The 27,081-nt window shown below is 42.9% G+C and overlaps 1 protein-coding gene across 3 annotated transcripts; it reads right to left on the minus strand.

The window, feature by feature from the left end:
• Positions 1–720: 720 nt before the first annotated feature.
• On the minus strand, positions 721–26,941 carry GLYR1 (glyoxylate reductase 1 homolog). Of its 3 annotated transcripts, XM_065644729.1 has the most exons (17): positions 26,860–26,939; positions 25,874–25,966; positions 24,708–24,744; positions 23,400–23,479; positions 16,461–16,599; positions 15,626–15,868; positions 12,560–12,646; positions 11,594–11,650; positions 10,478–10,528; positions 10,290–10,363; positions 8,355–8,454; positions 7,295–7,405; positions 6,881–6,982; positions 5,637–5,799; positions 5,038–5,217; positions 4,414–4,538; positions 722–4,096 (listed from the first exon to the last, which is right to left on the minus strand). In XM_065644729.1, exons 5-17 carry the CDS (start codon positions 16,545–16,547, stop codon positions 4,022–4,024), a joined length of 1,455 nt encoding a protein of 484 aa, XP_065500801.1. In that variant the 5' UTR covers positions 16,548–16,599; positions 23,400–23,479; positions 24,708–24,744; positions 25,874–25,966; positions 26,860–26,939; the 3' UTR covers positions 722–4,021. The 3 variants fall into 3 exon arrangements, with proteins under 3 accessions (XP_065500800.1, XP_065500801.1, XP_065500798.1); XM_065644728.1 differs by lacking the exon at positions 25,874–25,966 and having other exon boundaries at positions 721–4,096; positions 6,881–6,976; positions 7,292–7,405; positions 26,860–26,941; XM_065644726.1 differs by lacking the exon at positions 25,874–25,966 and having other exon boundaries at positions 26,860–26,941.
• Positions 26,942–27,081: the final 140 nt, after the last annotated feature.

A 27,081-nucleotide genomic window follows, 5' to 3' on the forward strand; every position in this document is an offset into this window, starting at 1 on the left:
CTTCACAACCACAGCAGCAGGACGGGATGCATTATTCACCCACAGAGCAGGGAAAGTTTCTGGTGGAGACAGCTCCTGCTGCAAGCACAACTCTGACTCGGTGGCCTTGCTCCATCACTTTCTGCATTGCTTTTAAGCACAGCGCTAAAACTGAGTTTTTCCTTACTTAGCACCTGTACTTCATTTCAACTAAAGCACACCATTAATCACTACTAGCCCCTTATGCCTCAGTACACAAACATCTACTGCTATTTGACAGCAATCACTGCCTGGATGACAGAAAAGCAATGCTCTGGAGCTTGCAAACACTCCAGCTAAGCGATCTTGTCTTGGAAAACCCCACTTACTGCTTAGTACTCAAAAAACCCCAAACGCTAGAAGGAAGGAGCCTCCAGACAGAGCACTTGGGCCACCAGGCTCCCAACACTTTGGCAACACAAGAGGTCATCAACACCAGAAAGCTCCTGGAGCTCCCTTGCAGCATTCTTTGCTTTAGAACTGACCTTCATCTCCTCGCAGCCCAGATGCACAGAGCCCTCTGCATGCGGAGGCTGGAATTTATCCAAAGTCCTCCTTTGTAGTGCCTCGCTGACAAGATCAGGCTTCTGCAACAGACAAAAATGCCCTCGGGCATACTGCTTTCCTTCAGCAACTCGGATTTTTGAATGTTTTGACGAATGCACATACTTCTTTAATGCCAGAAACTGCCACAAGAACATTATGTTACCATGAAAGATTTTATTCCTTTTTGCCAGTAGCTTTGTTAATTGCACAAAAAAATTTTTGTTTCGCCATTTAAACATTTTCACACATCCTATTCTGAATGACAAACGTTAATTAAAAACAAGGCAAAAAATAAAAATTCACAACCTTAATTAACTATAGGATCTATCATTGAGGAAAAAAGAAATTGCTTTTCTTACAAGCTTTTCACAAGTGTCACATTTTCTCTTTAAAAAGGAGGGAGTCAAAAAAAGCAAATAGCTAAAACAGAAATCCTCGTAAAAAGGAACTTTACAGAATTGTCAACAATATTAAGACAACATTGACTAGCCAGTTTTATTGGAGCATCTCTCAATCCACAGCTTCTGCCCCTTCCCTCCCCCAAATCTCAGGCCTCGGAACAGACTAAGATCCATGTTCAGAGGCAACAGACATAAATACAAGAATCTGAGTGAGACTGACACAAGCCAGTCTCAAGCGGCATCTGAAACAGTCCAGTTTCACCATTTCCATCCCTCCTCCTCACTTCACATCCACTTCAGAGCTCTCGGTCTCCTGGCACATCTGGGACGGCACAGCTGGCTGGGCAGCTCCGCGCCCTCCGGCCACTCCACATCCACCGACCTTGCCAGAAAGCTGCCGTCAGGCTTTCCCAGGATAAATGACAGTGTTTAACTAGTCTGCACCTGCTACTCCCACATCAACAACCATCTCCATTTTGAGAACTACAGTATTTCTGGAAAACAAAACCTGCAGCTGTAAGTTGCCTAAGGAGTGGTTCTCTTACAAATAGGGTTCTTTGAATTTGCTAAGAAATACGCTTCACAGGACTCGAGAGCTCCTTTTGTGTTCTCACTCTAGCCAGAGGCACCACAACGTAAAAAGGAGGGAGATCCCCCATTACCTTTGCTCAGATCCATTCACCTCCGCTCCGGCCCAAGAGACCTTCTCAGGACAGGTCAGGGATGCTGCTGCGCTGGCTGGCTCTGCACGGTTCCACCCTCAACTGGACCCCAGACAGCTCCTCTCTAAATCTTACACTATAAAACCTGTGGTCTTATCTCCTGCCCCCAAACCCACAATTTCCCTGCTGATGCCCTCAATACACAATTAATGTAAGTGATTTCTTAACCGCGGCATGTTTAACCAAGGACTTCTGACACTAATAGCCAAGTTCTTCAGGATGGGGGAAGCGCAAGTGTGTCAAAAGCAGGCTAATGGCTGGTTATCCTGGGTAGCTATATGTGCTTTTAATGTGAGCATCTACATGCAGGATGACAGCTGCACTGCAAAAGAAACATGTATGTATAACTAGTATTGTTCACAGATACCACTGACAAACAGGCGAAGTGATGTTTAGCAGATCTATTACTTACTAGGAGGTGTTCACCACAGGACATAATGCGTAATACTATTAGCCCACAAATAATAGTGATCACAGGAGGTGAAATACTTAACAAAGTAACATTTACAGCATTAGATGTCATGATTCATAATGAGTAACTGATACTTTCTCTGTTTCTTAATAAGATGGCCCTGAACCATATGCACATGCTGCAAAAAGCAGGATTGGTAAGAAATCCTAACCCACAGGAAAACTTCCCTACAAAGCCATTAACTTCCTAGGAATTTAAGATGGTGGGAGGGGCAGACCTCACAGATTTAAAGCAACAAGGTCTACTTTGAATTTGCTTTCTTTCCTGTCAGAATCCCAACCCAAGGGAGGAGATTGTGCCACTGAGAAGTGATTTTAGCCAATAAAGTTTCTTACTGGCATTTTACTTACTCTCAAATCTAAAATGCAAGAACCCTCCTAAAAGGCTAATACTGAGAACAATTTCTAAAAAAACCAAAACATGCTCTGTGTATTTTTAGAGAGACAGGCATCCTTTGGGCTCTGGGTTGCTCTGCTATTAACATTAAAAGCATCTCTGCTCTCTGGCCTTGGCATCTGCAGTTCAAGCCCCACGTTTCTAGACAAAAGCCCAGCAGTGGTCTTAGCCTTCCACTTTCCTTACTATTCTTTCTAGAAGTTGGTGTCTGGCCACAAGCAGGGTCACGGGTACAGAGAAAAGTCTCATGCTGTGCTACTGTTGTACTCAGAGTAGTAACACCAAGAACACGTATGGAAAATCTGACATGTATAAAGATCACTAATCAGTACACAAAATATCCCAGTGAGGTAGGTAACCATCCCCCACCTTTAAAGATGGGCAAACAGGCTAAGAGATGTAATGACCACGCAAAGGCCAGAGAGCGAGTGTGGCAAGGAGCTCAGGGTCCTCAGACTCTTGGCTCTATGATTGCACCTTTCAGACTCACTCTGCTTGTGACACTGCTACAATCCAATACACCTTTGTAATTATTGACTACAAGGGCAAAAAAAAATAGAAAGCGAGTAATGAAGCAACATCAGCTAAGGCCACGAGTAACCCTAAGCTTTGTTCCTTCCCCAGATAAAATATCTCTGGCCCAGTTTTAGGCAATGTTTCTCTTGCAATTTTCCATGCAAACATGTTCTCTCCAATGCTGTTTGTGGAATAGGCAGCTGTGATTAGCCTTTTAGGAGGCTCATTTAGAATGGCTTTCTCTTATCTTCAGCAAGGTTTGTGTTCCCTAAGCAATAGTTGTCTGTACAGGGGAAGACATCAATCCAATCTGTTTTTCTTACCAGTACAAGGAATTCCTTCATCAAAGTGCTGGGGAGGTGGAAGTTTAAAAAGAAACAGAATCAAGACAGTGTTGCATGCAACCTTCTAGAACTGCCATTCTCCTCCATGGGAGGTGCTTTGTTCTCTAACAGTGGCCGATTAACAGGAATGCTCCTCACCTTACTTGGGACCAAGGACTTTAGTGATATTCACAAGTAGATGGGATGTATGTCACCTGTCCCCTTGATGCAGAGAGTCCAACACGCGCATTATTTCACAGCAAAGGAGAAAAAGGATCGTTAGAAACAGCATCTTGGACAAGCATACAAAGAAGAAAATAAAAGCAGCCAAGCAGCAGATTTCTGGCAGAGTTGCCTCAGAGCTTCTGAACAAGCCGCCACTGTTCTGTTCCATGACTGTCAGTGCATGGCATGGAGTTTTCTAATTAGACTGCAACAATTCGAGCCCCCTCCTCCCCCCCTTCTGCCACCAGGGGAAGGCTCACCGCAGCAGCTGCCTCCGTGGCAGATCTCAAAGTCTGTATAAAAGGAAATGGAGAGACAGAGATGGACTGGTCCAGAGTTAAAACCCAGTATCATAATAATATTAATCAATAATCATAGTATTAACAGTAAGAACGGTGCAGCCTAATGGATGTAGGCCCGATACACTGCAGACATGTCGTTGTCTGATTGGTCCAATGCTTTTGCTCGTTTATAGACCTAGAGAAGAAAAATTAGAAAAGGATCAGTGTCTGCTCTTGTATAAAGCCTTTCCCTGGTAGAAAAATTACTTTGCTGACCATTGCAAACCACAGAACTGCATAGTATGTCAAGTAATTAGAGCAGCGCAGATCAGAACACACCAGGTCTTGTTGAGGCCATCTGTGTTTACTGATGTGACACTCTAAGGGGTTTCTACAATCAAAACAAACCCAATTCCATCCTAGTCAAATATATTTCAATCGCTGTTCCCTTGTCTTAGAGATGGCAAGGGAAGAAATGTTGAGTAACATATCTGAACGCTGAACAACTCTTACCTCATTGGCAGCAGCTGCCATGGGAGTTGGGTGGTTGACAGAATCGCCCAGTGCAATAGCTAATCTAAGATCCTTCTGTATGTATTTCAGGTAGAAATCAGGTTTAAAGTTTCCTTGCAAGATATCTGTTGAGAGGAACACGTACGAAAAATAAGTATGACAGAAGTAAATCAAGTCCACACTGCAAGGGTATGCAATTCAACACCAAACTTCCCTTTCCCATGCTGATCATCACGAATACTGCTTTTAGCTCTTCTGTTTCTCTGCTCTGTATTTTCATCTGGCCACAGCTGATAACTTCACTATTGCCCACTGACAAAGTGAACTCAGATTTCTAAGCAGCTTGCCCTCCATGTCAGTTAATACCCTGCCCCAGTGAAACCCTCACTGTGAACTCAAGTCCTAAACAGGCTGTAGACAATGCAGAGCTTGGGTGTATTCTCAGAAGCCCTGGCTATGAAGGGGAAGGAAAGGAACTCAGCTCTTCATTTCCAGAATGCTTAAAATACCCCAAATTCCAGGCTGATAAAGATGGGACAGGTATTTTCTCCCTTCTGCCATTATCTGAAATGCTGCTAGCTTGTGGCAAATATCCTATAATAAAACAATGTAAGAGAACTTTACTTTGGCACTTCTGGTCCAGGAAGATGCTGGCAAGTTGTCCCTGATTGAGGATATCCAGAAGGGTCTGCTGGGACTGGCCAGTCACTTGAGCCAAAGTCAGTCCTTCTGCTATCGTTGCCATGAAGCTGCCTTGGACCATGTTCACGATCAGCATCATCTTGGCAGCATTGCCTACTTCACCTGAGAGCAAGACACATGGTTGGGCATCCCTCCACAAGAGACACAGCAGCCTTGCTTCCCCACCCCACACAGTATTAACACTACCAGACTCTTCATATCAAGCACTTGGCAGCTCTCCCTCCCCCTGAAAGACTGCAGAAAACGAACCCACTTTCCAGGCACTCAAAGGAAGGGAGATATCATAATAAAGTATGACTTTAAATAAAAAGAATCATAGATCCTCCAAAATGAGCCAGTATTCAAAAAGAAAACTCAGGCTGGAGGCTCTGAAACCAGCCAAGTTCCAGAAGAGAAGGCCAGGTTCCCATACTGCCCAAGGAGACCAGGAACAGATGACACACACACCTCTCAGACTCCTTGCTGGAATTCCCCGTCCTTGCACTAAGAAACTGCTATCAGGCCCTTTGTGTTTCAATTACCTAGAAAAAAAGAGGTCTTCCCCATTGCTTGGAAACAGCTACTGCAGTCCTCGTATAAACCCCTGTCGCCAGCAGCCAGGATCACGAGCATCCCATCATTAGATAGCTGCTGATTTCCTGAGACTGGTGCTTCCAAAAAGCGACCGCCCCGGGACACTATCACCTGGAAAAAGAGCATCGCTGGTGAGCTGTGCACAAACAGCACACACTGATGCTGAGCAGGCAGCACAGCAAGAACGTTGTTTAGGGCATTCCTGTTCCTGAGGACAGAATTTTAAAGCCAAACACACAGCTCAGACATACAAACAGGAGAGGAAAGCACTAATACGTGATGCACTGCATCCTGAAAAGGGTACTAGAGAACAAAACTTGACCTCACATTCCAGCAACACTTTCCTTCACCCATCATGACTGTTCCTGTTTTAAGCAGCTGAACTTATGTGCTTTTGCCATGGCACCCCATAACGGTCAATGAATCAGTGCTGAAGTTGTACATGTGGTGTAGGATCCTAAGTCAGAAGATTGACCGTTATGATATTTTCCCCTTTCTGCCCAAAGAGGAAAGGCCTTTGACAGATCTCTTGAATCAGAGGTTTACTAATATGTATGACTCTTCATTCTCCAAATTCATGTTACACACTACTGCATCACCAATATGTCTCCTTAAAACATCACCAAAACTAGCTCCTCTTCCTTGTGCAACAACACATACTGCTGTTAGGGCAGAGGATAACAATCAAGAACACTGAAGAGGAAATCAAAGTCACCACATCAGAAATAATCAGAACACTTCCACAGAAATCCTCTCCGTAATAATATTTCTACAGAATGAAACATGAAGGCACTCTTTTTCACCAACCCAAACATTTAAAATAAGCAGACTAGGCATTTTATCAATTTAAGGACAGTTATTAATCCAGACAGTGCTTTCTCCTCCAGTTTGCTAAAGAATACCAATCTGGCTCTAAATACTTCTTAAAAGATCAAAATTTGGCTGGCTGTTTGCATTGCTGCCAGCTAACAGCCCTGCCAAATCTACAAGCTTTGCTGTTACCACCAACTTTGTTTGGTCAAGATTTGACAGTTTATTTTGTCTTATTTTCCTGAGACTTGAGTGTCTCCTAAAAGAAGCCCCAAAATCTTCAGAAACATCTTTATTATCAACAGCTTACCACCTGAAGCAAAAAGAACTGCAGTGCTGCTGCTGAATCACAGATGTTACAAACTCAGTTCAATGTGATTACCTGGGCCAACTCCGTGACTGTATCTGCATCCACAGTGGACATGTCCACGTAACACTTCCCTGGGCGAATCCCCTGCAACACTCCACTCGGACCAAGTACCAGCTGTGGGGAACAGAAGAGCGGTAAAGCAATAGGGTGTCTGCAAGGAAACCTCAGTCCTCCAATCCTGCAGGACAACAGTTCAAGTGAACCTGGCACTGCAGTGGTAGATTCCTAGAGTGATACCAAAACCTGTCCCCCAGGGATTATTTTTTAAAAAGCATGATTTTTGTCAAGACATTTATTTTTACATAGCTGCACCGCCCTGCATCTACAATGACCCAGGCTACCACAGTTAGTAGGAATCAGAACTGGTACTCAGCGACCGTATCTTGTAGTCTAGCTAGTGGAGGAAAAATAAGAGTTAATCCTTACATCCTTCGCTGCTTTTGGATCTGATACACAGGCAAAGGTGATATCACAGGTGGAGACAACTTCAGCGGGGGTTCTTCCCAGCCGTGCCCCCTCCTGGATGAACAAATCACACTGCAAAAGTCACAAATTCAGACATGAGAAAAATTAAGTACAGAGCAAATGGGTTCTCTAGCATTTTGCTGAAACAAACTCTGCTGCTGGACCCAACTCAAAAGGAACCAGGCATGTTAATTACACAGCAACTGTGTTGTCTTCTGTTGGTTTGTCCCCACATACACAAGGGGCTCTTTTGCAGCTTTTCTGAAACCCCAAGTGAACCATCCATGTTTTGCAGTTAAAAAAATATATTTTAATCCCTTCTAACAAGGTAACCACAGTGCTCTTCTTGCCTTTGATATTCCATTATATCATCTGAGTACCACATCTCCCCCAGTTACCTACTTTCCCTCCTCCACTACTAAGAATAACGCCAGCTAAATGTAATATAAGCTCCATTTCCTCTCTGAATATACCTATAAAACCCTTCTCATCCTGGCCTTACAACACAGGCAAGTTTCCAACAAAACTTTTGTTACTACAACATGAACAGCACAATGGATGTGTAGATGAAGCTGTGATCAAGCAGTGCATCTTACCGCACCGCTCCTAGGACCATCTGCCCAGCACCTGGTCTTTTGTCAGGCTCCATGACACAAAGAATTGGCTATTTGCATCAGCAGTATTTCCAGAAGCTCTTGATACCGCACTTGATTCCGCAACAAATAGACAAGGTTGTTAACTTTTCTGGCGACTCTCTCCTCTCACACAAACCAGCAATGGGGTGGGGACTGGTCACATAAGAACATAATAGCATAGACCACAGCTTCATTTAGCCAAAAGTAGCCACCAACAAGCACCTAGGAAATAATACTGGAACAAGGTGGCAAGCAAATACTTGTGTTTCTTTGGCATACTCTCCTAGGCAGCACTGACTGGTGACTCCAGGCCTCCCTGAGCTAGAGGTGGTAACTACATGTTTAGAAAAGGTTAAGTATCACCGGTACCTTAAACATGTGCCTACCTTCTCAGCAGTTCGGTTCCAGACAGTGACAGTGTGACCCATCTTCAGCAAGTTGGAGACAATGCCACTCCCCATCAGGCCAAGTCCCAGAAATCCTATCCTGAGGGGAAGAGATAAACATTAACGCAACAGAAAACAGTTAGTGTCAGCTTCTCATGGTCTCAGGGATGACGAAGAGCAAACCCTGGAACATCACCAGCAAAAAAAAAAAAAAAAAAATCCCCAAACATGTTCCACTGCAGCCACAGCTAGAGTAAGAGGATTTTTAAGCCACCCATTCCAAATGGGCAGATACTGGTATTTATTTTGCTCACTAAGCATCCCTAACAATTTTCTGAAGAAAGTCTTTAGTCTGCTTCGGAAGACTATTTAAGTATTAAAGGTTTGGGTGGTCTGATTTTGTTTGTTGGGGTGGTATGCTTTGTTTGTTTATATTTTTTTCTGTTGTTCGATTAAAATCGCTGCTCTTGTGCCTTCTATTGCCAGCCACTGACTTACTGAAAATAAAAGGAACATTTAGAGATCATCAGATGCTTCTCTAATTAATCTTCTGATTTTTAAACCAAGTCACAAGTACAACAACTTGCTTATACTATTGAACGACACATTACAATGTAGACCCAGCAAGGACTACTGGGCTAAGCATCATGCACAGACCAAAGACCTAGTTCCTGCTCTACAGCTGCAATTTTGGATAGACACAGAAAGGAAGGAATAGGCCAGTACAGGTCACCACGAGTGACAATACAACAGCCCCAGACACCAGCTGCCTTCCCCGAGCCTCCCCACCCCCACCGCAAAACTGGCAAGAGTTTTGTTCTCCCTCTTCAAAAGAGCGCACTAACAAGTTCCATCCCTAGTTACCTGCAACAGGAATTCCTTTGCAGTCATTTCTGCAAGGATACTTTTCCACGTCACGCAGCTAGCTGCATACCAAACCCACAATTCTAGTAGGAGATTCTGAAGTTTCAGTTACACGTCTGATGTAACTTCACGACAAAATTTGCCTGGCAATTCCCCAGCTAATTCTTCAGAATCAGCCACACTACAGATGTGCTGTGGATTTCACAAGCCACCTGAACTCTTCCACCAAGGCATGCTGCCTTTTGCTAGAACAAACTAATTTAGACAGGTCAGAACAAGTCACTATAGGCTCCTTAAACAGCCTGAACAAGGTCCACCTATTTTAAAGTCTCTAAATCAGAGGAGATATTCCTTCTCTCCCAACCCACCTCTGAGCCACGCTTTCCTGAGAGCCTGTTTTACCTGAACAGCTTCATTGTTATTTTGGTTCCCCTGGAGTACAGTCGAGAACTGACATCCCATGAGAACGACCCCAACGGCAAACACCAAGCTGTGGCCTGAACTCAATTTGAACAGAGCGGAAGTTACAGAGTGAAACAGGAAGCTCAAGTTAAGCTTCTCTCACTCTAGAAAGGAGAAGGGGGACGTTAGAAGAAACCAGAAAGCTCACGTGCTACACAGCAAAGCTCTTGTGCTGGGAGAACACGCCTCCCCCTTCCTCTTGCCTTCTACACACTCAGAAGAGCGATTAAACAGCCCCAGTCAACTGCCAGGCACTACTGGAGAAAGATACCCGTTTATCTTTCTGCCTTATACAGCACTCACACTGCTCCACGCTCTGCAGTCTGCCCTACAGGAACAAAGCAACTGCAGACAAGCCCTGAAATGCAAATGTATCCAGGCCAGACCTTATTCTGAATTTTTCTACTGTATAGCCCCTGTTCATTTTTAGCTGCCTCCCTTCCCCCCTGCCCCCCAAATCGGAGTTTGACACAAGGACAGAGGAGATCTGTAGTTAGAGGGAAACGTTAGATTTATTTATTCTCAGTGACAAGCTGGATAATGGCTGCATGTATGAGCTGGGAAGGAGAAAAAGGAAGGGAAATGGCTGAAGTGCGTTGGAGATCTTACTTTTTGTCTGTAGGTGTGATACTGCCATTGACTGCTGTGCTGTCTGCTGCCTGGATGGAGGTGGATCCTGTTTCCTGGGGGGGTGGGGGAGGGAAGAGGGAAAAAAAAAAAGAGAGTGCACAGCTCTGGAGGAACTGCAAGTCCTCATGACAATAAGGAAAATCCATCAAAACCAAGATTTGCCTTACCTCTTCACAAACCTTCAGCTTCTTTGTGATGGCTTGATAGCAGACAGCTGGCTGTATGGAGAAGACAAAGCATTCAGGGGAAGGACAGTGCTGATTTGCTCTGCTGAGCAAGCAGACCATCTATCCTCATTACAAAGAAACAGGCAGCTCACCCACTCACCACCATCTGCAAAGCAGGAAAGCTCTCAGGCTTTCCTCAATGGGAGAAAAATAAAACCAAAACGCGTTGCAACATACTGAGCTCTTCTTTTCCTACCCTGTCCCAGCAATTCCATCCATCTCCTGACACAGGTGCTGCAAACTCCCTTTGACAGGATCCTCCAGAGCCGAGGATCCAGGGAACCCCTACTCTCACATTTGGCCCAAAGAAAACAGAGATCTCTCAAGCCTGCCACAACCTTGCCTCATACCTATGCTCAGTGTGTCAATGCAGCTGTGGAAGAAAAAAAACCTCCTTGTTATGATGAGAAGGCATGTGTCTCTCAACAAACATGAAGGTGAAGGCTGCCCCTTCCCATGCTGCTTGTTGTGAGCTTGTCTAGATTAAAACTGTTAGCTGCTCTTAATCCTTCTGGCTCTGCTCAGATCCTCAGCTAGATACAAATCCTTTTTCATTTAGTTTTATCTTTCCTTTTCCTCCTGATGTCCAACTGCTGAAGATAAAATCCCACAAGGCTTCTGAGTCTCAGGAGGTAATTTGGCTATATTTTACATGAGCTTTTCTGGTCCTGGAAATTCTCCTGCCATATTCAGTTAATTGACAAGTTCATTCAGATGAAGGAACTGGTAGGACAACCAAAGATAATCAAACAACAGGGTTTTTAAACAGAAAAACAGCTTTTCCTGCCCCATGAATTTACTGTAACAGATCTGTCAAATCCTAGATAATCTTTAATTACTTAAATGACTCACTGCACTCAATGCTAAACCATTCTAAACCTTAAGGTTAGGAAGTAATTGAACTAGAAGATTGCACATGAGAATCTAATTGCTGCTAGCCCCAAAAGAACACAATTTCAGAGCTCCTTCCGTGTACTCCTTGTACTTAGCCCCAGCAAAGGGCAGGACGCCAAGCTAGACAGACCAGCAGAACAATCCTGTCTGCCAAATCCTCACCTTCTCTGTCTGGCTCAGCAGGAAGTGATGAAAATGGGGGTCACTGTCCTTCACAGGCTACAAAGAGAGAAAGTACAGGCTCAGAAACATTCCCAGAGAGTCACTAAACAACAACAGCGCAATTCCCTTGTTCCCCCAAGCTGCATGAGAACAATAGCTTCAGGTGGAAAATATAAAATGTATCAGCAGTATCAAGCAGCCTGTTTCAATTAAGCAGTTTACGTTGCGTTTCATTCCCAAAGCCATTCATATCAAATTCCTAATTTTTTGACATCTGCCAGAAAACAGAAGATTATGAGCAAGATTTACATGGCAGGAAGAGATCTCATATCCTGCTTCTTCCTCTTCCCAAGGAAATGAAAACATTTATTTTCCAGCTTCCAAGGAACTCCTTAAAACTGCATTCTGGAAACTGACTGGAGATGACACCTAGCACTGTCACATGCTAGGGAAACTAATATTAACAGCAACAAGGACTGTAGCCCAGGTATCTCACCTCCCCGATGAGCATCATATGCGCTGGCCTAGAGTCACATTGCTCTTATTCTGCTTTACCAATCACTCCTTTATTTATGGACAAAAATGAAAGGTTTCCAAAAGCTGCTTATGCGGGAAATCAGATGAAACCATCCCATACAATGGTATCTAGACAGGGAGAGACTATCCACATCATATCCTCCCGTTTTGGAAAGCCAACCCCAGAAATACTTTTGAAACAAGAAGTGCAAAAATTAGTGAAGCAAGTCAAGTGTGAATCTGCAAATGGTTCCACAAAGACTGAAATCTCACTTGCCAGCATACTTCTTAACTGACCAGAATTTTGTCTAGCTTTGTTACACTACAGAATGAGAGTGTCTTGTTTGTTCCTACAGGCAGAAGGCATCTCAGTGTTCGACAGCCCAAAGAGTTCTAGATTTGCCTCCACAAACTCTGTTCCTAGATCACATATGTTGTGAAGTTTCTCACCTCACTGACGCTTGGCGGCCACTTAAATCCAGCCACTGTTCCAGTCATCACTCTCTTCACTGTACTTGACTCTGGAATTGTGAGGTCCTGAAGAGATAGAAGGAGGATCAGAAAGAACTCAGAACCTGGCTCAGTGGCTGGCCACAGCACGTTGATCATATGAGCAGACAGAGTTTTGAAAAGCACTACAAATGCCTTCCATTTCACATGCTTTTCCATGGAGAGCTGATATTTAAAGAGACAGTGTACTATCAACACAGGTGAGGTGAAGAAAACATGAACTGCCAATGAAGGAATTCAACCACAGTTATGGCTTCTGGAGAATCCATTCTTCAGATGCAAGAGGAATCACTGTACTTGTGTAATCATGAAATGAGCAGAAAAGCAAACAAACACATTTGATCCAGCATTTTCCTCTGGTGGACGCAAAAAGCTAAACAAACAGGTAAAGAACATCACCACGGTCAGAGGTCTGAACACTTCTAATCCTCCGCTGCCATAAAAAGTAGCCTGTTAACAGAACCTTCAAAGCATGAGGGTGACAGTCACACCTGCTCAAATTTGCAAAATCCACGGGACAAACTCTACGTGGAACGCCCCATTCACTCAATAGGCCCCGATTTGTAACGTCATGATAATGCTTAACACATCAGGTATTTCACTGTTGAGCAGATTAAAATTTATCTGTCTTATTTCCTCAGGATACGTAGGTTAAAATAGGTCTTTATGCTACAGGTCACAGACGTATGCTATAGACATATAGATCTTTACGCTATATGAAGAGAATGCGCAGGACTTCATCATATTATGTGTTGTCTTCCTGAAATGAAGGTTCAGAAATGGAATCACATTATCTCCCCTCCAAAACAACTTCCTGAAAATGCACAATATACCTTGGTGATCATGCAGAACCACAAGAGAAGAGCACTGTGAGAGCAAGGTCCCTGGATGTAACCCAGATTGATGCGGCTGTTTCATCTGTCACCAGGGACAATTTAGACATGAGTCTCCCATCTTAAAGTGTCATTTCAGTCTAGGGAGAGCCCTGCACACTAAAATCCTCCCCTTACAGACCACACTGCTGTTTCAACTGGTAAAGTGTGGACGTAACCTGCCCTGATACCTATGAAGTCATGTTGGTCCCTTGAAAATACTCATTTAAACTTAAAAATGAGAGTATCTGCATGATTTGAACATGTATGCCTACAGAGCATTTCTAGATAGAGCACACCTCAGTAACAACGGCATCCTCGAATTTTGTGCATCCTTATTACTTGGCAAGCCAGAATTTGGACTATGACAGGGCAAAACCCCCTAAATCCCCACAATGCAGTAATTCAGAACAGTGACATGTTTTCTACCCTAGGGCTAAGAATCGTGGGAAAGTATGAGAACCAAGCAAGAAGATGACAAGATTTTAAAATTATTTCACAGGCTGAAAAATAGTATTAAGGCAGTACTGTCATATTTTCACAGCAATGCCTTTGTCAGTACATCACTTCCCAGAAGCTAAAAGGCTATTTTCCTACATTAGCCTGTGGCCAGACATTTATCACATAGCTGGCCCCCTCTTTGTGATAATCTGTTCACAACCACTCAGCTTGCAACTTGCCAGTAAAATAGTTTCTACTACCACAATTAACTCAAAGTGCTCTGATGCCCTGAGGTAGCTAATACAGTAAAACCTAAGCATGGAATGTGTCAGCACGATCAGAATTCTCCCAGCCATTAGTTTTGATTGATTTTGGAATGAATCTACCTCAAAGACACAAAAGCATTTTGCAAGCAGGAAAAAAAGGCCCTGTGGCTTCTTTCAACAGAAATATGCAAAGATACAACATGCTCAGAGCAAGACACTTTGAAAGGTGAAAGTATGTTGCCAGTAAAGTGTTTTCCTCTATCACTCAGGCCACAAGTTCTGTAATTATTAGTAAGAATGAACAAATATGCATCCATTCCTCCCCTCCTCAAACTCCCCCGAAAAAAGGAGAAACTGATGGGCTATTGTACAGCCTGATTTAACAGAAGCTGGCTCTACAAAAAAAAGCCAGTATTTCTTTCATCGCTCATATTTGAGATGATCAGCTTCATTTTACTACATCAAGAAAGAGTTTGCTCTTCAAGCAGTGAAGGCCAATCCGTTCCCAATTTTGGAGATCAAAGATTACCATCTTGACTTGCATCCTGAAGTGCACTGAAAGCAAAGATTGTGAAGCACAGCATAATGTGATCCCTTTGGAGCACAGGTGAGCAAGCAGGCTGCCACACGGTGTATCAGCTGAAGTCTCCCAGTGGTCTTCAGGTGTGGTGTCTGATGGAGCACGTGCATTGTAATAATCCACTGAAATCATTATCCACTTGGAAAAGGAAGATCTGGACCACAACAGTGAGTTCCGCAATAAATAACAAGGCTGGAACTCAAGATGAGTAGACAAAGTATCGGTGGCTATTGTTGCTGCCACAACATCCAGAAATAACAGGGAAGTACTGGGGATAAACCAATAATGCTCCAAGGTTGGACCTTTATAATGGAGGATGGAAATATATCCTATAGCATAAAAGCTGAAATGAATACAATTCATTCTTCTGGTGGATTCCCCATGCTACAAGAGTTTCTTCTTTAAGCCCTAGCCCTTAAGAATAACCCATTCTCTGTAAGTACTGAGGGTTGACTAATAATCACTTAATCCTACAAAGGAGATGAGATGGCAGAGGTCAGGAATCAGATGAAGACCTACATCTCTTCACTAATCCTTCCCACATAAACTGAACTTGAGGGGTGGCAAGATGAAAGGTGGAGTCTCATGTTACAGCTCTCCAAGTCCTCTCAGAGATACGAATAGAGCCACTCAAAATAACTAACTGGTAAAAATCACAGGAAGAATCAACAACATGCTTGCCAAAGGTATCTGGCAGGCAAATGGTCTAGAAGTAGTAACATGGAACAGCTTAAAAAAAAACGATACTGAACTGACTCTTCCTGCTGGCCTTTTAGTCAAGGTGCCAGTCAACCCTAGAGTCCATCTGCAAAGTCCACAGGTATTGGCGGACATGCACAACACAAACCTTCTCATCCTTGGGTGGACGCCCCCGCTTTCGGGGGCTCTGATCCTGGGCTCTTTTCAAAGGTGATTTTGATCCTCTCTCTGACGATACAGAAGAGACCCTCTTTTTTCCTTCCCCTGTGCCCTTCTTCAACTTCCCTTCAGACAAACTGGCTTTGCGTTTCTCTTCAGCAGCAGATTGCTTGCCTCTTTCTTCACTGGAATTACGCCGATTCTTCTCTTCATTGGAGTTATGGGAAGACGCCTGAGAGATTACAGAATAGAAGACGGTAAGGAAAGAAGAGAAGAGCTGGAATGATTTTCATGCAAAACCAAGGATGTGAAGGATGCTGTGGTGATTACTACCAAGCAAAACAACAGCATGGTAACTTGAAAACTAGGTATTTGTTAGCCCTTACAAGTTGGTGAGTGAAGTTCCTTGTTAGTTCTCCTGCAAAAATGCATCAGTTTAAGTAAGTGAGTAACAGAACGGGCCACTTGAAGACTTGCTGTGAGTGCGTGCACTCCATCTGCACTTCCAATATACTAAAGACAAGATTAGTAGATATCAAATTCTAGCCCAAAACTTAAGACTGATTTACCAAATCATCATAAAATCAATCAGCCTCTTCAGTTTCTTCATCAGTTTAACACCACCTTTTTCCCCACAAAACAAGATTGAATGGGGAAGAAGATAAGATAGTAATAACAAACAAACAAAAAACCCATAAAGGAATGAAAATGACACACCCCGCCCCCCTCAAGAGGCATCAAACTCCTTTCACATAAAAATGTATCTGACCACCACTCATGCCAAGACTTGTTTTGATGCACACAGTAAAAAAGAAACCACTCACCTGGTCCTTGCCTTTGGTTTTTCTAAGAAACTCCTCTACAGCATCCACGGCTTGCTGGAAGCGCTTACCCTTGTTAATCTTTATCATTTCCTCTTTGTGAGCGTGATAAGGCTTCAGCTGCTCCACTTTGATCCAAGCACTAGAAACCAAAAAAAAAAGTTAGTTATATTTTCCAAACAGCAACTTTCTCAACCACCATCCTTTTAGAAACAGGTATATTTTTTGTCTCCAGAGCAACTGATGATGGTAGTCCTAAGTCACTTGCTTTCTACAACCTGAATGGCTGCAATTTCTGCATTCACTGAAAAGTTTTCTGGCACTTTTACTTGGTTTCTCTTTCAAGTTTTATAACCTCTCACGCTAGAGGTGCTCCGCTCTAAGCATTATTCATATTCTCTGTCACCAAGACAACTTTTAGATGTGATCACAGGTATTTGTTTAGAACAAAGGTGGTCTAGAGACTGCTCTAGTATCACCAGGAGGAATACCCACAAGCACATGCCTCCACATAAGGGAGCCAATAATATGAATCTGCTCAAGAGGCTGACAGTGGAGGCCACAAAACAATTTTAAGTCATCAATCCCTCGTTCAAACATACTATGCACACACAAGTGTCTGCAAAAATTGGAGAAAAAATCCTCACAAAATTACATATCTAACAATAGAGCTGACCACAAATAAAGTGAGCACACACAACTCATTGCTGAACATATTTCTGATGTACCTTGATATTCTACAGGAAAACATCATTTTGACTTTTGAGGAAAAAGAACTGTTTTATTCGCTGTTGATATTTTAAGATAAACTGGTACAGTAGCAGAGTATTAACCTGACTGCAGTCCTGTGAGGAAACTCAAATGACTTTCCTGTTTCCACTGCTGCATTTACACATGGTTAAGTGGTCAAGTATAGGGTGACAACTCCACTTTCCTTCAGGTTGACCAGCTCTTCCACCCCTCCTTCACTGCAGGAATGTCTTTGCTTTTAACATTCCCTGGGGCTCTCGCAGAGCTAACACTACCCTCTTCTCACCCCAAACTCAAGCCCAGGCTTATCAGCCACACTGTTACAAAGCTGTTTCCATCCTACTGAAAACAGACCTGTATATGAGTTAGAAAAGCTTTTCCTGAGCTAGAACAGCCAACGGTACTTCTTAGCATACAGCAGCCCAACACACAGCCAAAACCAGTCAAAATTATTTTTCGTGGTCTCAAAACACCTGTGTTACAAACACTGAATAGCCACGATTACAGGTTTAAAATATTCTCCAGTGCAGTCGAGCTCCTGCAAGCAGCTGAAGTGATTTAATAGCTGCTTTTTCAGACACTGTGAGCACCATGTCATACAGTCAAACTGAAAATAAAGGTGAAAATAATAACAACAACACTGCTTTGCTGGATCTTGCTTGTCCTCTCTTCATGGAGTAGTAAAGCCCAATAAACTCTTTAAAACTTCATGGAGATCTTTCTCTTCAATGGCATTAGCCATTGTTTCTAGTCAGGAATCAACTTGCGTAAGGTAAACTGAAACTTCTTGGGTCGTATTTGGAGAGGTGAGGTCTCCTGCTAGAAGTGACTACAAAACCTGCCGGCATCTGTCCATGCTGCCGAAACCAAGATTCCACCACAGCTCAGAGGCAGAACCGCATAAGCTTTTGCATGCAAAGCTGAATCCTTGTGCTTAGTTTACACCCTCCTCATAGTAACTGACTTCATGTAATATAATGAATCAAATCGTCACTTTCAGACTAGAGCCTGCCATCCAGCGGCTATCAGAGAATCCCTCCTAGCTGCCCAGACAACATAGTGAAACATATAGTGAAATTCTCTTATACTGTAAAGCTCTTCTGTGTGGCACCTGGTGACAAAGCATCCCTAGGTACTGGAAAACATCAGCTCATCAGAAACCTTTCCTCTATGTATATAAAGGAAACAAAATTTTTGACTGCATTATTATAAAGCATTTTAAAAGTTGTTGCCAGATTTGAATTTCTAAATAAAGATAACTTTTTTCTATCAAGGCATTCTCTTTGGTTTCTGCACACCCTATCCCTCCTCACTGCACAATGTTCATTAGCTTCCTTTCTCATTACTCTTCCTTTGCTACAGAAAAACTCTGAAGCATAAAACTTTCTGGCTCCTGGCTTCAAAGGTACATCTTGGCACTTGTGATCCCCCAAGACAAAGAGCTTGAGATCTCAGAAACAAACAAATAAGCGAAAAAAAGTCTAAAATACTGCCTCAGGGTTAAAAATAAATAATAAAACCAACATTTTTTAAAAAATAACATCAGTCTTTTTCTTTATGGCTTATCCTTTGTGTGTCACCTACCTGGACAACCTTCTAAAAGATACAACCATGTCTTTTGACACCTGATGTCCATAAAGGATTTGTGTGCAATGTTTCAAACACTTGCAAACAAAAGAACCTTCCACCAAACAAAATCATTCATGTTTACAAGAAAAATTTCTCTCTGTTAAGCAATAACCTCAAAGCCAACAAAGGCAAATATTTAGATAAGAGGTCTCTAGGATGCAACATATAAAAGGAACTATTCTCTCTCCCAACTCAGCAATGAGTTAGTGCCCTAGAAAAGCATTAGTGACATTACATCACTGAAGATGTGATATTTAAGATGAAGTTGTATTTATACTGCTGCACAGAGGTACCTGAAATCTGTAAAGAACGAGGTAAATGGAGAGTGAAAAGGTGTAAAACGATACACGTTAGTAATGGGTTTTTCTGTTCATTTCTCCATATCCTTTCTCATCCCTTCCAAAATACACTCTTATAAAACCACTACTCATGTAAAATCCATGTTATATTCATGAACAATAATCAAAACTTACACTGCTTGTAAAGCAGAGACAAGTACAAATGTGACCGGGCACAGAAAACACTGGCACAGAAGAGATGCAACCAGAGATACCAGATTCAAACCCATGATAAAAGCTTAGCACAGGCAAGGAGACCTTAAAACCCTTAACTTTCTAGTCATTCTCTCCTAGTCAAAAGATATCAATTCCTAATGATAAATTAGAGACATGAAAGTGGAAGAATATCCACACTCACTTTTTCCAAGCCTTACAGTTAGGGATGGAAAACAGTAACACCGCATCTCCAAATTTCTATTACTTACTACAGTCTTGGAAAAAAAATCATAAAGTTTTACACTCTAGCAGTTTAGATACCCACACAAAATGCTAACACAACCAACAGTCAAAAGAAAACTACTTAGTTATTTACAAGCCCAGTGTGCATGAGCACACAACAGAGAAATCAGGATAGGTTTCCTGCTGTCGAAAAGGGATGCCCCAATATTCATCAGTAAAACGACTCAAATGGCTGAACTCTGGAATTTGATATGTAAACTTCTTAATGGATAAAAGATACAAAAATGACCACACTAAATTAGAACGGATGTCCATGCAGGGGATACTTAGAAAAAGACAATAAGCAGCAAGGCAATTCTGAAAGAAATCGTAAGTATTAGATTTTAAATTTGTGCAATAAAAAAAAAATGCAGAACACACATCCAAAGATACCTGTAAGAGGTGGAAAAGTTTTGACAATCGTAATTTTCAGCTATGGCGCTCTGCGCGCAGAGATACCTTACAACATCCCAGCTGGCTCTGCTGCCCAGCAGCCTGGCGCCAGCCACAGAGAGCTCTGCAGGGGATAATGCGCACAACTGAGAAACACCAGCAAGGTCAGGGAGCCCCCTGCGCCTCAGACTGCCAATGAGCACCACGTCCGACACCTGGCAAACTTTAAGCAAATGTCTTCTGATGTCAGGACCTGAAAGAACATTTTAGAAAGACTACATCCCCAAATTCCTCTCTCCTTGAAAACCAGGGAGAACAACAAGGCAGAAGAAGAGGGTGGGTGTTTGCATCCCAACAGGATATAGAGGATGGGAAGGCAATAAGCGCTGTGCTAAAATCACTGTGACTGATGGAAACAGGCTGCAGATTATTATACTTATCTTGGATTGCAGGCTTCCTCCAATTTTTCCATAATATTTCAAGTCAGGAAGTGCCCCTTGACCCCATCACATTTAGTGAGACTATTTGGTTTTGTACTGGGGCTTCAAAAAGGTGCTATGAGTAAGAATGGACTGATCCAGCTTCCTATTAAGACTTTGATATCTATGACCTGCAAGACCATTTGGATATTAAAGAATATCTAAGGGGGAAAGAGGGTGGCATGGGAGGTGAATGTGTGTTCGTGCACACATCTCTGATGACTGCAGGACTCTCCCTACTACTTCCATGAAACAGAAGGATAACTCCAAAGCAAAGATTATTTTTTTAGTTTTGACAATATCATGATGAATTCCATAGCAGGCCGTGAAATATAAGAATATTTTGAACTGGATAAAGCACACCAAGAAAGATTTGTAGGCTATGGGTCTGCCAGTCTATTAGTTCTAGCTACTAAAAGCAACAAATGCACATATATAGCAATGTATACGTTCTCACATTGCAGAACTTGACTACTGGAATGATCTACAAGATTTCCTACAAGAAGACTGTAGCTTGGAAAATAAAAGCAGATCTAAAAACTATCTGAAAAAGATGGTTAGAGACACAGATAAGAGGTCAAAGTTCCTCTTCTATTTAGAAAGACTAAATTAAAACCATTTATACTCCCATAATTGTTACATGCTTGCCAGGTCTATGGGCAGGAAACATCAACTCTTCTGAGTTCAGATGAGGAATCCTTTTAAGGTGACTTACTTTGGGAAGAGACACGCTAGAGAAATAACTTCTAGGCAGACTAGAAAAAAAATCTTCCAATCAATTTGGAGAACAAGTTAACAAGAGACATTACATGGGTATGTGCATCACAGTTAAGGCAATCACAACAGGACATGGATACTGTATTACTACTAAGACCATCAAGGTGGCTTTCATGGGTAAAGCACGGGTGTACTTTGCACTTTGAACACCTCACACACACTGGACAACAGGCCAATAGCTCATATCCGCATCCTCACCTGTTAAACCTCGACAGGGTAAGGCAATAATAAAAGAGGTGTAAAAATGGATCAGTGGTACAGTAACGTCACCCTACAAACTTGAAAGCGGCAGAAAGTGAGGTGCCAGAAGACAAGCAATGTGCACTAGAATATCGGCATGAGTCAGCGTACTCATCACACCACGGACTCCAGCCAGTGATGGAGCTCTGCATCCTCCTCCTCGTGCTGTTCACTACGCAGAGTAGTGACATTTTGTCAGCTACGTATTTCCACTTGTTGTTTATACACACTGAGGAAAAAGTATTTGCAAAACACATTAGCTTACCTGCACAAAATAATTAAAGTGATTTTCCCTTCACGCTCACTTTTTAAGTGAAAATATTCACATTTTTCCTCATTTGGTTCTCTGATTATGCTCAAAGATAAGGATTTTCTAAAGCAGCACACTGGTTAGACCAGCATAGTTCTAACCACCACACTCTTCTAAAGTTTCAAGACAGAACAGGTACACAAGCTTCTCTCTCTTCTATCAATATTATTTTAAAAGAAGAACAAAGGGGTCAGTATTTATATCCATTTAATTTCCAGGTAGGGTATGCCAGTTGAAGCAAGTAAATTTCTAAATAATTACTATCTGGCAGGAAATTATTACATTTCACAAGCTGGAGTAAGGAGGAGACACCACCTTACTGTGCCAGACAACTGGATTTTCCCTAGCCAGAGCTTTAGAACTGTGTAATAAATCCTGATTATTTTGCAGCTCTGAACTCTTCATCTGCAATCATGCTGCTAATCTCAGCTACAGTACCCCAGATATATGACCACTTTTTCCAAACTTGTCTTAAAACAAAACATCTCTATTTTTGATTCAATAATGTGAAATACAAGAATCAAGAACTAACAACTGGGACAGAAACAGGCAATCTCCTTAACTTTTAGAACTTAATTAGCTCAAATAACCACATTTAACAACGTCACCACCAAAAACCACTCTCTGCCCTCAAATCAGCTTTCACCTGCCTTTTGTTACTACAGATCTAACAAATGTTCCTATTAGTATGCAGCATTCACTTCTACTCTATCAAGTTCACACCCAAATTTTTAATGGAAAATGATTTTTAAATATTGAGCAGTCAAAAAATATTTTCCTTAAGGAACATCCATTAAATGGTCTCAGTTCATTACCTTTCTTCCAAAAAGGGTTTTGTAGTCTTCTGCAGATATTTGTAATTTTTTCCCTTATTGTATGACTTAATGCAAAACAGCAGAAAATAGGGGAAAAACTGGAAAATTAACAAAATAATATTCAGTTTCATGAAATATCCAAGTTTTCAGTGGTACGGGTGTTTGTTTGGTTTTTTTGTTTTGGTTTTTTGTTTGTTTGTTCTTGGTTTCTTCTCTCCAGTTTGTAAGTATCTAAGTCTAACACAACTATGATTTTGTACATGTGTTTGGAATGAATAAATTCTGCCTTGCAAAAAAGTAGCCTACAACAGTTTTGGCATTCCTATAGTGTAAAGTCTTCCCAAAGCACAGCCAGAATGTTTTCAATCACCAGGTATGATGGTATATTCTTTAACAAATGGCAAGCATATAGCTGTTTTATTCTTCTGGCAGAAAAACAAACAAATACTCTTAGCTGTACCTTTCTCATACATGGTTACATGCTAAAATCTAAGTCATGTCACACCTACTCTCCTAAAAATGGCAAACTCCCAAGAACTTTCCTTCACAGCAGCAACTTAAATCCTAACATGATTGAGTACTTAAGTCTTTACAGTCTTCATACACCCACATGAGCAGCTATAGCATGCAATAATAGTTTAATTTTTTGTGTGTGTAGATCAAAGACAATCCTCTACAAAGTTACACTGCACTGTTAGTAAATATTTCTTCCACGAAATATCCATACTATAAGGCACAGTATTTTCACCAGATGAAAACAAGCAGGTACATACTGATCTTCTGTTCCAAAAAACTTCACAAAGAAGCACTTTTTTCCACGAGGTTTCTTCAGATCTTTAGGTGGATTAACAATCTGAAGGTGATTAGAAGTGAAAGTTAAAAAGCACATAATGAAAATTTATGCTCTGTGATTTTACTGTCATGTGTTCCAGCTATTGTAGGTGGTTTTTTTTTTTTAAATCTGACTAGTAAGAGAACTTGAATCTGTTCTATGTCTTTCAACTAAACATGCAATCACGCACTTCCTTAGAAACGGGTATGCTGCAGCAGAACGAAAAGTACCCAAACTTCACTGATACATCACTACATTTTTAGTGAGGTTTCTTCTCCCTATCCCTGATAGATACACCAGCAATCTTTTTTAAAATTTAGAAAACCAGATGGCATTAATAAAGGTTTGTTCCACTTAGGCAACTTTTAAAATTTACATGTAAAGTTTTGTCTGTACTCCCAGAATAGATTGCTTTAAATCTTTAAAGTATTAGTAAAGGTAAAAGCCGTCATTCAGTTACACAGGTGACACCTTAAGGACTGCAGTGGAGCCTGGACTTGACTTGATCCAATAACCAAACATTTGCAATTGTCAGCCACAGTGAGAACAACTTTCCCTGCTGGTTACCTCAGCATGCTTAGTCCTCATACTTACACCAAAAGTAAAAACAAAGTTCTTTCAAAGAAGTTGAAATAATAAAAATTACATACATAATCTATTTTTTAAAATTATTTTTTGGTCTCTAATCAGAAAGAAAACAACCAGATCAGAAGAGAAAGTTCAACTACTCCCTACCTCCCAAATTATTACTCAAAAACCACAGCTCTAAACCAGGATCTTGAGAAGCCAGGCTCTTTATTTCTATTATTTAACACAGTGCATTTAACCAATTTACTATGGGAGGAAAGAAATCTGCCTTGCAGAAAGTGATAGGGATTAAATAACTAAATCTGGGAAACACAACCAGTTCCAGAGCCGGACGAACAGCTCTCTGTTGCTTTTCATTCCATCTGAACTAACAGCTGTTAGTGACAGGCTGAACTTCTAGATCAAATAAAGCCCTAAACTGGTTCACAGTTTAGATTTGTGGGGTATGTATTTAACAAAAAACCCTCGAACAAAAACAATAACAAACCAAAAAACCACCACACAAAGAAAACAAACCAAACAAAAAAAAAAAAAACAAACCAGACCCAATATTAATCTTTAACTGAAATGCTTTCAGGCAAAGCTTTCTCTGTGCACATGGAAAAAAGCAAAACCAAACAAACACAAACAAAGCAACAATAAAAATAAAACTAAATCTTACCTTTCCTGGCCATGGAGGATACCGGCCCAGTTTCCCCCTAGAGAAAAAAAAGTATTAGGCACTAGAATCAGAGAAAAAACAAGTATCCCATGTCTACCTTTTTGCATTACATCACATTTTTCATATTAATAGAGTTACAAGTCACAGTAACCTACCGTGAAAGGCAAGACACACAGCTGACACACAGGCACTGGATTGTTAGATACCTACACCCAAACTAAGCCTCCAGTCTGCATGAACTCGCTGGACTATCAGAATTTAAGTGAACAGAACAGCAGCAGCACAGCTGCTGCCTGGAAGACACAGTGCTACAGGGCTTACTACTCTTGTAAGACTGGATATTCCCTCACAAGGAGCTGAGAAGGTGCAGGGAATCAAACCACAGTTCAGTTGGTAACTTATATCCATCCGGACGGAACAGTCTGGGGAGCAGAGCAGCCACCCACTGTCAGCTCACATAGCTGAGATTCTTACAAGTTCTCACAGAAAAGCATTAATGGCAGGATCCCCCGAACAGATGCTCCATTACCACTTTCTTCGGGTGCTCACCACCACAGTAAGACGTGCTAAAGGTATAAAAGAGCTATAAAAAAGGAAGAAAAGTTTATTTCCTACGCTTGCAAATGTTTCCATTATGAAAATGACACAAAAAATATTTCTTCACAGAGGAGGAAGAGACATCAGTTTTAGCCCTCAGCATGGTGGCTTTATATGTGTTTTACCCTTGTCACTTCCTCGGGCTGCAGTTCTCTCACTAAACCTTACCAGTCTTCATCTTGCAAGAGATTGGCAAAGGACCTGTGGAGCCTGCCAGCTCTTGAACCAAAAATTCTCAGCAAGTGGCTCTGCAGCCCCTCCTGAGGTGGCAAAGCTATGCAGATGATTCGATAGCGATGGTCAGGCAGGAACACTGCCAAGAGCTGTAACTGTGCATCATATTCAATGCTTCCATTCATGTACTGAACAAGACATCCACCAATGCCTTTCATATGTTACTGTCTTATTGTTACAGTTCTTCTGTAATGGCTCTAGGGTTAGTACCTGTCTAGGTTGTCATGTACAGAATGAAAGCAGGATAATCTGCATTCCAAGACTGAAAGCAGTGCACTCCCCAAATCCTTGCTGGAAAAAAACAAGTTTGCTAAAAGGAACCAATCTTTACTTACTTTGCTATATAAATTAGACAACTTCACAGCACTGTCAATTTTTCGGATGAGAAACTGCAGTTGCCACAGCCTGGAGCACGCGCTTCTTTTTATCTGGGATATAAATATAAATGCATGCACTTGCGTGTTGGGGATTAGCTATTTCTTGCAAGCCCTAGCAGGATGCCCTAGCTTATCGATTACAGTAGAGCCTTTGCACTGAAAAATCAGCGCTCAAAGGGCTCGATGGAATCCCCTTGGTTCTCCTGATCAGGAAGTAGGAAATCACAGGTCTCGGACTATCTGAGGGTAAAACTGGAGTGACAAGGGGAAATGGCTTCTGTGAGCTTCAGCAGGGACATCCTAACCTGGAATAAACCCTTTGTTTTCCCAGACTGTTGTGTTGGCTCATTAAAGCACTGCCAAGAAATCGCATCGTTGCTCTCCCTACATACGTACTAACTTATCTACGTTCTTGTACAGCTCCTTTGGCAGGAGACCGTATTTCCAACCGAGCCCCGCAACGATCGCCCCGCTGCCCCGCTCCCCTCACCCGGCTCCGTCTCACACAGGTTCTTTTATGTGCCGCCTCCCGCCAGCCCCCGGTGCCGGCCGAGAGCCGAGCCGGGCTCCCCCGGGCCGCTCCAGCCCCGTCCCGCGGCCCCAGAGCGGCCCCCGCCCCTCACACCGCCCCGACGGACGGCGGCAGCGAGACCCGGCCGCCCGGGCCGCGGCCCCACCGCCGCCAGCCCTACCGAGTCCCTCTCTCCCCGCTGCCGCCCCTCAGAGCACCCGCGGCTGCGGGGTGACAGCGGCGGGCCCGGCCCCTGTCGGCTCCCGCCGCGCCGCGCTCCGCCGGGCCGGGCACAGCCCCGCCGCCGCCCCGCCCGCGCCTCCGCTGCCACAGGCGGAGCCTCGGCCTCGTTGCGCAAGAGGCGCCTGCTCCGCTGCCCGGCGGCCGCTGCCCCGCTCTGCCCCGCCGCCGCCCGGCCTGCGCCGCCACTCACCACACCAGGTCTCCGAGCCTCAGACTCACGGCCGCCATCTTACCGACAGAGCCACAGCCGCCCCGCGCAAGGGCTGCCGGGACAGGACGGCACCCGCCGCGGGGGGGGGGGGGGGGGGAGGGGGGCAACGGCAGCGGGGATTGGGCAACCTTCATCACGTGGGCGGGCGGGCTGTCACCGGCCGAGGCGTGATTGCGGCGGCGGCGCCGATTGGACGCGCGG

The sequence above is a fragment of the Caloenas nicobarica genome, chromosome 14, assembly GCF_036013445.1.
Source record: "Caloenas nicobarica isolate bCalNic1 chromosome 14, bCalNic1.hap1, whole genome shotgun sequence".
Taxonomy (NCBI): domain Eukaryota; kingdom Metazoa; phylum Chordata; class Aves; order Columbiformes; family Columbidae; genus Caloenas; species Caloenas nicobarica.